A 13,486-nucleotide genomic window follows, 5' to 3' on the forward strand; every position below is an offset into this window, starting at 1 on the left:
TGAAAATTCCTTTAGTCAATCAACATGTAATAACGATGACTGAGGTATGGGTAGTGGAGACAAAACGCTAATAACTATTGTTAGTCACAGCTTATTTTCTTAAGAGATAGAAGCTGAAAGAGAAAGTGATGAACCTCTTTTCCCATCCAGTCTAAGTGAAAAATCAAACAACAAACGAAACTCGGCAGTCATAATGAATAGCAAACTCTGTTTCAAAATTCTAATGATTCAAAGTATTATTACATGTAATGTAAAGGAGAACATCTGTCTAACTGCATAGCTAAGACCCATCTGTCTAGATTTAAACAGCAATCTCTTAAAAGCAAAGCCCTTAGTTCTGTGGAAAGGCTGCCAAGTTTTTAAATGGTATGACAGGGGTATGTCGCTTTCCATCCAGAATGTAACAAAGCTTTTTATTGTGTTCAGTCTACAACCTGTGCAAGACACCCAGCAGCAACAAGCCGATGCCACCATGTTAAAGACAGACACGTTTGGGGCTTTATTCAGCCCTTGTTACTTCAATTCAGAAGCTCAGAAACACTTGCAAACTAAACTCTGGTCAGTCAAGCTAAAAGTCGTTTTATTAGCTCACTGAATAAGCTCATTGCTGCATTTGTGCTCCAGGAAAACGTGACGAGAGTTAAATTTGAAATACGAGCTCAGCATCCTCTCGGAGCCTCCTGAGCTGAGATCCAGGCTGGTGCACATCAGGGCACTGCGAAGCGAGAGGTGAACCAGAGCTCTTGCACTCACTGGTGCCATTCTCTGCGCAGCAAGGCTATCAAGGCTTCTGCAGAGAAGCAAAACTTGGGCACTTGCTGCACCTGTGTGCATCTGAGGGACAGCACTAACCCACTGCATCCTGACCCAGGAAGGAAGGAGCATGGTGTCCCCTAACATGCCATCTTCTATGTGCTGCTTAGCTTCATTCTGCTGCCATCCACTGAGGACCAAACCAAACCAAACTCCACGGCCTGTGTCCCTGAGACACTCTCACACCCAGCAGGAGATGGGGTCAATGTCAGTCTATCTCCAATGCCTGCATCTATTGCCAGTGTGAAGAGACCACCATAAAACAGTGGTCGTGTCCTACTTCATCTGAGGATGTTCTGAAGGAGACCTGTTGGTGTAACAGGGCTCCACAGGCTTTGTTAAGACATAGCAGTGGAACTCAGCTAGAAAGATTTCCATCTGTTTGATCAGTCAGCCACTCAGACAACCACCTTTCAGACAAAAACCCTCCAGAGTTTGTAGTCACTGTGATACAGCCACAGGAGCTTTTGAAACAAACCGCTAATAAGCATGGTTTTCATCTCAGAGCAAGATGTTTTAATGCATTTCTGCTTCCAGCTGTCCCCTTGAAATCCCTGTGCATTATGGGGAGATCAAATGACCTAAACCCTATTGGAAAAGAGATTGTCAAAGGAAAACACAGCCAGGCACACTTTCTCTTTCTCATTTGTGATCTCCAGCTCTCTCCCCAACTTGCAGAACTGTAGCATGGGGTAAGAGGCCACTTGAATGCAGGTGACTCCCCAAAGACGAGGCCAGATAAATCAGAGCAGTAGTTCTGCTCTCCCCTATCCTCCCCAGAATCTGTCTCCATGTGGATGGTGCCGATTTATTCCTGGAAAAACAGGGGGTCGAAAGAGGCAGTTCAGTTTGTTCCTCTGACTTCATCCGATCAGCATTTTAATCATAGGGAAAGGTCAGGTGAACCATTCTCCCCCCTCCCCTCCTTTGCAGTGTGGACAGGTGGGCATTCACCATGCCAAGCAAAATGCTTATGGAAGGATCTCTTTCTCTCCCTGTCACACTCCTGTTTGCCAGGTTAATCCTGAACAAAATCATGGGCCAACTTTATCTTCACTGTAAATCTGCTGCTTTGGCCTTTCAGCAGGAATCCCATTAAAAAAAAAAAAAAGCCACAGCATGGCAGAGAACAACAGGCATCACCCTGATTTCACCCAGGCTTTGGGAATGTCATCTGCTCGTGGACTCCGTTGTTTCACCCTTTGATTCAGGAAGCAAAGTGAACCCAAACTCCCTGACAGATGAGTTTTATCTCCATTTACTGACCAAATAGAGAAATCTGGAGTCAGAGACACTAAGTGAGTTTGATAGAGAGAGTTTGTGGCAATCCTGAGAATTAAGCCCAGGACTCCTGCTCTAGTTGTCAGTGCACCATCATTCTTTCTTCTGAAATGAAAGAAATAGGTAGCAGAGAGTGCAGTGGAACAGATGGGCCCAGGGGAGAAGAGTCTGTCTCTGTTTACTACAGAGATCAAATTCCCATTGGGCCCAGTGGGAAGCCTCTGCCTGTAAATTACACCAAAAATTAATGTGCATAAAAGGCTTCCCAGTAGCTGATTGCAGTAAAATGCAATGCTGTGATGCTTCCATGACTCCAGTGTCAGAAAAATATATGTTTCGGTTTCAAAGCATCCCTTGTTGAAAGGGGGAAAAAAGCCAAGATTTCTTTGGTAGAGTAGTTATTTCTCCCACAGGACACTTCCATGACAGAATTACTCAATTTTCTAATAAGAATCATCATGAAAGTTTCACTGCTCTTATTAATTCCACCTCAACATACAGTACCCTTTTGAAAATAAGGCTGTGTTCTTCCAGAACAGACTGTGAGGAGAAAAATCCCCACAACCTTCTCTAAAACCACTAAGGGAAGGAGGTTTAGCTTTGCCCAGGGAATTTCTCATTGAGCAGATGTTATTCTATCCATCAATAGTTGGTCTAAAACACTCATTCTCTTTTGTGCAACTTAGTAGTGCCTGTGGGCAGAAGGATCTCTACTATGTTATCTTTGTCTTCTCTAGGATACATCTTATGAAATCAATGACAAATTCTTGACTTCTGAAACCTTGATTTCTTTATAATATGGTTGGTCTCCACTCAGTAAAAAAATGACTCTAACAGCATGACAGCTTATAAGGAAATTCTAAGTCATGGATATGAATGTGGCATGCTTCCATTGACCTTTAGAGGAGAATGACATTATTTTAAGGGGTATTCTTCATCACATTAGAATTTCTTTCCCAAAACTGTACTACAATAAATTGTTTTCCCTTGTATGAAAAGGCAAAAGACTATCCAGTTCTAGGAGATGCTAATCTTCATCCAAAGAATGCACCTAGGCTATATTTGAGTCAACTTCTCACAAAGCTGAAACAGAAAGCAGCAGTTGGTTTGGGGTTTTTTCATTTATAACAGAAAATGTCTACCAATACTTGAAGGTTGTTTGGACTCATGTTCTTGCCTCAAAGTCATGTTCAATTAAACTGTATTTTCTGAAATTAAACTGTGTCTTCTGGAACAGCTGCACAGCAGTGCTTTCTGCTGCACACATAGCTTCCAGGATTACAGGCACTGATAACCCACCAGTATGTCAACTGAGCTGGACCATTTAGCAGTACAACAACATACCATATGGCTTCCCCCCAACACTCATCCCTCATTTCCTGCAGCAAACTTGGTTTCATCAACGAAGAGAAGAGAAACTGTCCGGTGAGATTGCTAAGAGCTGTTCTGGGCATCCCTAGGGAAGGTTGTAACTTCCTCTCAAGGAGCATGTTCACCAATTCCCAGGTGCGTTCCCCAGCATCCCTTTAGGACTGAAATCAGACTGCTTGGCCTGGGAATCCTGGCCCCTGATCCTTTCCTGCAGATGAACAGTGAGCCTGGCATGCAGCATGGCCCCAGCTCATGGATCAGTGCTTATATCCTATGGCCCATCGGACCTCGTAGGCAAACAGGTGCAAATAGACTATCTGTGAGACAAGTGCTTATTAAAAGAACAGGGAAAGGCAGAGAATGATTTTATATCCTAGTCTGGTGAGAAGAACGCAGTCACGGGGCTGGACTCTGGCAGAACCCAATGACACACGTGGGCACATGGTAAGTCTATGGATTTATGTTTTTCAAAGATGTGAAAGCTTGAGGTTCTCAGGTATCCAGACATCAACCCCAACGTGCAGAGAAAAGGGCCACCTTTCCCCTAGGAGCATGGCTTGTTCCACAAGGAGCTACCAACAAACACGGCCTCACTTCCACACTTCCCACCAACTGCTCCTGGAGCCCTCTGGAATGAGGAGCTTTTACCAGAGGCATAAATATCCCCCTCCCCAATTTCATTTCACATGTAATGATGATACACCTTGTATTACCTGTCCTGGCACAAAGAGGGATGATCACGCTGAGGCAGCATCCCCTATGACAGCAACAACTCCAAGATCAATTTTCAACCCTGCTTCCCCAAACCAAGCAACACAAAATCCCTCCCCAGCCCTTAAATTCCCAGTACATCACAAAATGTTTTTCTCCCTGTTAACACACACCAGTAAACTCTCTGCTGGTGTCAGTAGAGACTGCTAAAGTTAACCATTATCGGTCCATGCATTTTTCAATACCAGTTACTTTCTTGTGCTTTTTGCTAAATATAATGTAATAAACTTTAATTCAAAGATGTACATGAGCATATTTGCCACCACAGACATTTTTTTCCCCATTACAGATAAAGCCAAGAGGACTGGACCAATGTATTGGGCAGAAAAATGTGTTGAAAAGATCTCTGAGCCTTCACAACAAAATGCAGCATAATAGACTGAAAACAAAATTATGCTATACAAAGAAACACAAGCAAGATCTATTCAAGCAAACACCTCTCTGTATGAAAACATCTCTTTTCATATATTTCACAGAAGGAAATTATTGAAGCCTGAGGAAAGGAGAAGGTGGAAATTTTCCATTGACATAAAAATATTGATGTAATATATAAATTACCCGCAGGCATACAAAACACCTATGGAAGCTAGATAACCACCAATAATTATTCTTGACTTACAAACAGATAAGCAGATGAATTTTAATATATTTTTTATACTGTATATGAAAGATAAGTATTTTAAACAAATGCACATACCTCCCTATATAATGTAGTTTAATATAGTTTAATGCATGTTTGTGCCCATAATGCAGCTGTTGTACAAAAAAAACCCGCAATATAAAGCTGCTTGACATGGTATAATGTGCCATTATATTACATTCAAATAGCCAAAGTTAAACAGCCTGGCCATGAGCACAAAGTCAGGCCCTCAACAGCTAAGAAGCACCAGTTTTAGAGCATTTGTGTTGCTTCATTTGCCCCCACAGAGTAACTGCGGTTTTTAATTTCACAACAACTTGTTTTATTTCACAAAACCTCTGCTCCAGGATTAACAGTGCCTGCTGCCTGGAAATCACCCCATATAGCTTTTTGCCCTCATCATTTAGCATGTGGTTCTATGCAATATTTATCATGCAGGATCCAAGCCCTGCACTGAAATCAAATTATTAATTTAGTCCTCAATTTTATTTTTTTTACTGTGTTGTCACCAGAACGTGGAATTACTTTTTTCCAATGTTCATTGCCTGATTTCTCACACTGACATGAGGCATTGTGGGATTGTTAGCCATTTTACACATGATTAACTCAGATGCAGAGGGTTTTAATTCATTTCTCCAGACCTGCATGGAACTGATTTAGCAACTAGGCTGTCCTGCTACATTTACATCTCTGCAGCAAGAAAGAAAGCAGCGTCCAGGAACATTCATGGCACAAACTTAACTTATTCTCAAAGAACAAGCCATCCTAGGCAAGGATGAAGGACAGCACAAGACACACAGAAGTTGACTTTGCTTGTATGACACAGAAAGCTCTGCTCAGGCTCAGAAAACAACCCGCTTTCTGGCTCAGCCCAGCTGTAGCTGGTGCTGCTCTCACCACTCTGGGTAAATTTTGCACCCTGAGGTCCTGAAATCTCATTAATGCAGTGGCAGGAAATTCTGGATAGCCCAACTGGAGGCATTTTCAGATGAGCTGGCAGTGTGCTCAGAGAAACAGCTGCGACCAGCCCGGGGACAGAGAGTGAAATTCTGGTCCCAGTTCAGCCGGTGGAAGGGTTTCAGTACAGTCCAAGACGTGCCTCTGCTTCCTCCAAGGGCTTTCAGCGTTCTGCACCAATTCTCAAGAGTGCCAAAAAATCGGTATTTCTTCTGTGGGCTGGCAAGGATTAATGCACCAACACGAACATTCCTCTTTCTTGCTTAGCAGTGCCCCATGGTGGTGAGCCTGGAATTGTAGGAACGAGCTCCGGGTTTCCTTTAGGTTCCCCTTGGACAGGGAGAAGATGACAGTCAAGGTGTGAAGAACAAGTGTTAACCCTGAAAGTTGAAGTGGGGGTGCCTGAAATGCTTCTGTAGGATTGTTTGCAGAGAATTATTCCTTCTCTTCCATAGTTAAAGCAGCAAACAGGCTCGTACAGCCTAAGAGGCATTGGCAGTAGAGACAGGAAAGCAGTGGTGGAGCACCCAGTGTTTGCCTGTGATGGGTATCCCCTTGAGCCCTAAAGCCAAGCGTCTCATTGCTGAAACTGCACTACTTCTACTACTCCAAAGCTAGAAATTTTTTTTTTTGTAACAAATAGAAGGACACTATCATCCACTGCTGTTCACTACAATATCAGTAAAACTCAGTTAATGAACCACATAAAAATGGCCATCTGGTTTTGAGCTGAGTTTTGTTCCCTCTAAGGCTATTCCACTAAGCCCTGCCTGCCAAGCTGCCTCCCAAAAAACACAAATCCAAACTTTGAGCTTCTCCATCCCCTGCCCAGACCAGTGGGCACTCTGCTTGCTGAGCAGCTCCTGGGATTTTTGCATCTATTTTGCTCAAAGCCAGGAATCTCAGCAGCTCTGCTGACAGAATAAGTGCGAGGATGCAGAGGAGACAAAAGCCTTTTGCAGAACGCGTTTATATTCATTGTCACTGGAGCAGCATAGATATCTTCCCACTTGTCTTTAGGATAACAATAGAACTGCCTTGTCAGCCAGCCAGCAAAACAGCTCCAACGTGGCAGCGCAAAGGAGCAAAGAGGTCCCAGTTAGCAAATACTGGATCCTGTATCTGCTCCCAGCTGGACACCACAGCCATTCAGAGAGAAATCCTTCACACAAACAACATCCTCCATTGACACGTAAGATTTTCACCTCTTTCCTTTTGAACCATAACACTTGGAAACCCGTGCAGCCCAACATAGTAGAATGCTGTCTGAGCCAAAGATCTGCCAATGGCCTCAGGGGTTGCCAACTCTGCAGAATATGTGAACGGGGACTGGGGCATCAGGAAGCATGTGAAAACCATGCTGAGAGCCAACAGGAGATCTGGGACTCCTCAGGCGACACAGCACACGCTGCCATGAAATAAGAGGTTCTCAGCGGTAACCAAGGCAGGCTCATGGCTGGGCCTGGCAAGCCAGGAAGAGAGCAGAGAGAAAGCAGGGAAAGAGTCAAAATGCTACTTATTTAGCCAACTGGCTAGAAGACGGAATGAGATGAGGGTCAGGACAGCCGGCAGTAGGGACTAGGATGCTCTAGAGTCTCAAGGGTTTCAGTAGTCTGTGACGCAGTGAAAGATGCTGGCTTAAGTTTTCTGTTGTTCTTAGCAACTAAGAGCTGTTTTTAACTAACGCCCAGATACCTCCTCCTGGCATTAAAATAAACAGGAGATCTAATCCCAAGTATGTCTGGGATTTTGCACTGGGGAGGCTGCCTGTAAAGTGGGTTGTCAGAATTTTTTCCATCGTCATAAGCCCCACGCAGAGATGATGTTTATTTCTGCCATGCTGTGGCTTGAGAGTAGGGTGAGGAGAAACCAGCCCATCCTTGCTCTAGGTACTGCACTGTCTGTGTATGGGAGACAGAGCAGGGCTGGATGTGAGGTGAGGATGTCGATGTCATGCAGCAAAAGATGGGAACAGAATGGGATAACACTACCCAAGCCAGAGGGACAAGAACTGGTAATTGTAGGAGCACATTGAGACAGAGAGTCAAGGCGAGAGAGGTAACAGGGTTAGAAGCAAAATGAGAAACTACAGTAAACCCCTAAGAGATCAGCTCTGCCACACTGACAAAACCTGTGAGACTGGGAGAGGTTTTTCTTAAATCTGAAATTCACATTTTAAAGCTGCATCTTGTAAGCAAGGAAGCACTTTTTACCTAGAGATCTGAAATGTCACGTCCTCCCCGCAGTGACATTTTGGTGACAAAATGCAGCTGAGCTTTGAAAGCAGTTTTTGCTTTTCACCTTGTCACTTTTCAGAACATCTGTAACACGTTGCACTTTCAGGGGGCTGAGCTGTCTTTGGAGAATCACACTCCTTCATCACACTGGGAACAGCTTTTTGACTAACTCAGAAACCGAATGTGTTTCTTTCCTTGACTAAAACACGAGTTCAGCTACAGAGTCCATGTTGTTCTGGTTCTGTTCTGCACAAAACCATCCTCACCAAAGCCAGCTTGTGAGAGTAGGAGTAGAAGAGCCTATGCCAGGAGGAGATGGGGTAGATCATTCCTCTGACTGAAGGTGGGGACCTTCCTCCAACTGAGGTTAATAATCTGTGCTGGTGCTTGGAACAGAGATGGAAATTTAGCCCTGTGGGCATCACTGAAGGAAAAAGGATGTTTTTATTCTGAGGTTCATAAAGATTGGCTTGGTAGCTAACTGTTCCCTCATTCTTACCAGAAAGCTTTCTGCATTCAAAGCAAATCTATGTGCTAACAGATATAAAAACCAAAACACAGTAGCATCCAGCAGAATAGCCTGCTGCACATGCAGCAGACATGTTCTTCATGCCCAATAAAAGAATATGAACCAGCACTGACAATCCTGCAGGATACAAAAACAAAGCAACCATGTTTTGGACAGCTGTTGCAGAAAATAACAAAGTGTGGAGAGATGTTATCAGCAAATGCAAACATCAACAAAAGTTATTTCCCCGGGTCAGTGCTTTCTAACTGTGAAAAGTAAAGGTCTTTCTTACCACCCCATTTTCGAAGCAAAGATAGGTGATCGTGTCACACTTATGCTGGTTATGTTTTGGCTAGGGGTAGGGAAGGGAATCAGAACATACCAGCGCTGCAATTGTCACCAATCACTTTGAGTGTTAAAAGACAAACCTCTGCATCTCATTGAAGATGTAACAAGTTTTTTGTTCTCCTCAAAATTAATACAGAATCTTTGGAAACAGGGGTCTTGTGCCACAGTTAGATTTCATACCACTGTGTCACTTGCAATTTTACAAATACCATCACTTATTTCACCTGCAGTCTTCCTAATTTCTAGTCTAGCCCTCCAAGTAGCTTTGTCAATGAATCCCATACCTGATTTTAATCTACAGCTTCCAATTTGTTCCTAGGCCCTGTCCAGCTCTGTTCCCAGAGTACATAGAAAGCACCAGGACTGTTAATGTTAGAGAACGTAAGAAAAAACAAATGCACACTCAGCTCTCAATTGTCAACAGTAATAGGGAGAGGACCATAACTTGGGTACAGCAAAAACATGATCTAGTACAAAAGACTACAGAATGTAGGGGCAGGCAAGTTACACTGCCAAATAAAGGGATGATAGGACAGCTTCCTTCAGTGTGTGAGTTTACCTGCAGAACTCCCCACCACAGGGTACCACAGAGGGCAAACCAGGGTTTGACAATGATATGAGAAATCAAAGTTGTTGACAGTTACACAAGCTTGGATAAAAATGTCAAGGCTGATCAGCCCCCACAACTATGCTTTCAAAGCCAATTGCGTATCATGGGGTTTTATAGCCTTCCCTACACATTGGTGGCTGGTCACAGAAGCCTTCCAAGTCACAGGGGTGGGAGAGACATCCTTGGGCTCATCCAGGAGGGGAAGTCTCTTTTTACACAGCCTATCCCTCATTTTCTGCTTCCACGATGTGTAAGGTTGTGACCACACACATAACAGTCAGAGGATGCTGCTTGCCCCAGATGTGAAGGGCTCTGACCCATGTCAGCACAGCTGCACACAGGGGCTCAGGGCACCTGAGATGTTCAAACAGGCATTTCAGCATAACTCTCTAAAAGCTGCTCTTTATGCAAGCAGCTTGTCTTGGCAAAGCAACTCCCACCCACCCCTGTGACAAAATGATTGCTCATGAAACAAGTTCCCTCCCAAAACACCCCCCTGCTTCATAGAACAGTTCATGCCTCAGCTTCAACACCTTCTCCAGCAATACTGAAAGGAGCACATCCATGCAAAGGAAAAACAGAACCGATGGGATCACCCACAGGCAGAGGAAGACACTCCTCTCCTTCATCCCATGGCCAAGCTTGTCCCACAAAAATGAGCCTGGACTCCTCGGGAGCGCTCACTGAGCACACCCAACACCAGCACCTCACCAATCTCAGCATCAAGAGGATTTGTCACTTCCCTGTGAGTGCTTAAGGGTCCTGGTGAAGCCAATTTGACAGGGAGGAACTTGCTGCTTCCGGGCAGATCTGTTTACTCATCCCCCTTAGCCCTCAGGGTAGCAGGGGCTCAGGCTGCTGGGGCTTGCGGGGATCGCAGACTGACAGCGCTGTCAGGTCCCATTCATCGCAAAGCAGCCGATTCCTCACACCTCCCTCACTCCCCCACTGAACACAGCGAGATCTCGGAGCCGAGAATCTGCCCTCAGACGGGACGTGGTGATTGATGGATAGTGGTAATTGCCAGCATTCATCTCGGATAGGGAAACTTCATTTCACAAAAGGGTTTCTAGGGTGGGAGGTGCGGGTCAGGACTCCTGCACACTGATGCTTTTAGAGACAAGCCAGCAGGGAGCTTGTAGGAGCAGCCTCAGCCCAACAAGTTGCTGCTGGTGAATTACAGAGGAAAACAAGCCCAAGCACCTCTCTCATTAGTTCAAGCTGTTCTTACCTGGAGGGTGGAGAGAAGGACTTGCAAGCCACTGGCTTCTTGTTCTGCCATGCTGCTCCCCACTCACTCTCCCTTTCCAGCAGCAGACACAATGCAACTAGAAATCAAAGCTGCCAACTCGCCTTGCTGCTGCCCCTGCGCCGTTTAAGAAACGAAGAAGCTAAACACAGATCCCCAGCCACACGCACGCTGCTACCACCAATAATCACAGCAATGCAACTCTAGACCTCAGCAGGAGAGATAAATGTACCCCCTCCCTCCGAGCTCTGCCACTGTGACGGGAAGATTAATTCCTATATAAAGAATCCTGGGGATTAAGTAAAGTGCTCGGGAAAGGTCTGGGTGCTTGGTGTGCGGCAGGGGGAGTGTGGGGAGGGTGGCAATAGCAACAAGAAAGCAGAAGAGCTACAAACCTCAAAGAAAGCCAGGGAGAAGGGAGGGAGCGCGCTGGCTGCCTGACAGGCATTCCCAGCTGACCTGCTGATCCGTTCCAGACCCCGCGTGGACTCGTCTCCATTTGACTCTGCTCCAGTGAAATCGGAGACATGGAGAAGGCAGAGAGAGTGAGAGAGATGCCCTCAGTCTTAACGAGTGCTGACAACGAACGGAAGATACACCTGGCATGAGGGACAGGTGGAGGGGGGGATTCACCGAGGCTTGCAGAGGGTTTTCAGCTTCCAGCCCCAACAGCTGTTCCAGGTCACAGCCACTGTGGTCACAGGCAGTGCCCACAGAGGGGCATCTTCTGGATGTACACAGCAAAGGCCAGGGGGGAAAGCTGTCCCTGCAAGATGCAGTTTGGGGGACAGTTTGCTCCAACAGACACTACAGTGATTCACGCTTCCCTCTCTCTTTACATAAGTGGAATAACTCAGAGAGGGTAGTTTACACCTCAGCACACAAGCCACGTTGTAGTACAGTTGTAGTTGTAGCTCAAATTCCTAGGAGGGCATGGAGTCCACTTTTAGCTTCGGCTGAATGATACCAAAGGACTTGGTAAACAGCAGGTAAAGTTGAGTAGAGGGTTAGGTGAGGATTTTCCAGCAAAACGTTTTTAACATGAAAGCGTCAATCAGTCCAACACAAGTATTTGAGGGATGCAGAGTTCAGTCCAGCTTTCTTCACACCAGAATGGCACTTTTGGCCCAGAGAGATAGCACTCCAGGGTGGTTTGAAGGCTGACAGTTGAGGCAATTACTTATATGTAGAAGACAACAGTTAGATTTTGCCTTTCCAATCTGGGGACATCAGTTTCAGTGGTTTACCTCTCAACTAAGTACCTTAGCGTGTGACTTTTCGGTCCCTCCAAAAAGGGGGAAGCTTTTCCACTTTGAACAAATAATTTGATTTTTGAAGTAGTGACATGAGCCTTGGTCTCCAGGCACAAGACAGAGGCTGAAAGAATGTAGTACTACACCAAGAATTAGGAGGCAGCTATGGTGTGCTCTCTTTTCTTCATTGATGTCAGTGAAGCAACCACAGGCTGGAGACAAAACCTTAATCTTCTTAAAAGCAGTTAATTGAAGAATAAACCACTCCAGTCTTGGCCAAGGACTATTTTCACTTGATGATCGTTACAACCTGTAGAACCTTCACTGATCAAGTAGTTCAGGCAAATGGTGAGAAAAATCCTCCCCAGCTCAGCTCAGCAATGTGTGAACAAGTGGCACAAGCGTGACATTCCTTGGTTTCTGTGTGTGCCACAGTCCAGGGATGTCATTACCAAGTTACAAAACAGATTAAAATACCTTTGCCATAATTATGCTGATACAGTAGTCCATTCAGACAGAATGCCTTAAGGACCATTGATTGATAGGCAAGATGCTGTATAGACAGCTAGGCAGAATAAGAAGAGAAGGTATACGGGCTCCTTTGCCATGGAGATGCATGGTCAGAAATTTTACTTTTCTTTAAAAAGTTTTATTTCAATTAAAAAAAATTGAAATACTGTAATTTAGATAGAGAGCTGGTGTTCTGCCCTTGGAGAGCTGAATTTTTGGCCATTTTGAGATAACTCTATGGGTATTAAAAATTTGAAGGCTCAGGAAGGACAGACATCTCTCTTCATCCCTCCCTTGCAAAAAGCCTAATCCTAAAGGCAATGGAAACATCCAATACCAGTCTTAAATTCTCTAAGAGTTGGCATGCTTGTTGGGTGACTGAGGCAAGACTTTGGGGTTTATTTCACATCAGGAAGACTCAGGAAAATCCAGTAACAGATGATATTGGCATATAAAGAGGGGAAAGAGCCTCAGGAATGCAGGTGCAGTCTTCTCAAACAGGCTGGGTAGGAAGAAAGCGGGTAATGGGTTTTGCAAGCAGTGCCAGCACACTATGTCTTTCACAAATTAGTACACTGACAGAAAATGACCTCAGTGCTAATTAGAAGCTGTTTAAAGGAGCTCTTCCACATTGTCGCTTCATTCTCTTTCTTGTGACAATTGTACCTGTCACTGGAGCTGCGCAGAACTATTAATTCCCACCCTGTGGATTTTCAGAAGTCAGTGAATGCTGATGAAATGTAAACAGGCATCAACTGCCAGCAGTCTGCATGCCCTGCATCCTCTCCCCTACCCCACTGCGCAACCAGATCCCCCAGCCCTCTTACACTAGGACAGATTCATGAACATCACATGGTGATGCCTTCTTCCTGTTGTGTCATAAAATGCTAGATGAGCACTTACCTTTCTAGCCTACCTAAACATAGCATGGGCCTTTG

At 44.9% G+C, this 13,486-nt stretch overlaps 1 protein-coding gene across 1 annotated transcript in view; it reads right to left on the bottom strand.

Annotated features, from left to right (window-relative positions):
• AGBL1 (AGBL carboxypeptidase 1) overlaps nt 1–10,818 on the bottom strand; it is a gene marked incomplete at both ends in the record, with an annotated part of 284,060 nt that extends 273,242 nt beyond the window's left edge. The window contains one exon of the mRNA XM_084267781.1: nt 10,768–10,818. Coding sequence (XP_084123907.1) covers nt 10,768–10,818 — 51 coding nt within the window. The remainder of the gene's footprint in view (nt 1–10,767) is intronic.
• Nucleotides 10,819–13,486: the final 2,668 nt, after the last annotated feature.

The sequence above is a fragment of the Gallinula chloropus genome (genome assembly GCF_964237585.1).
Source record: "Gallinula chloropus genome assembly, chromosome: 9".
Lineage (NCBI taxonomy): Eukaryota > Metazoa > Chordata > Aves > Gruiformes > Rallidae > Gallinula > Gallinula chloropus.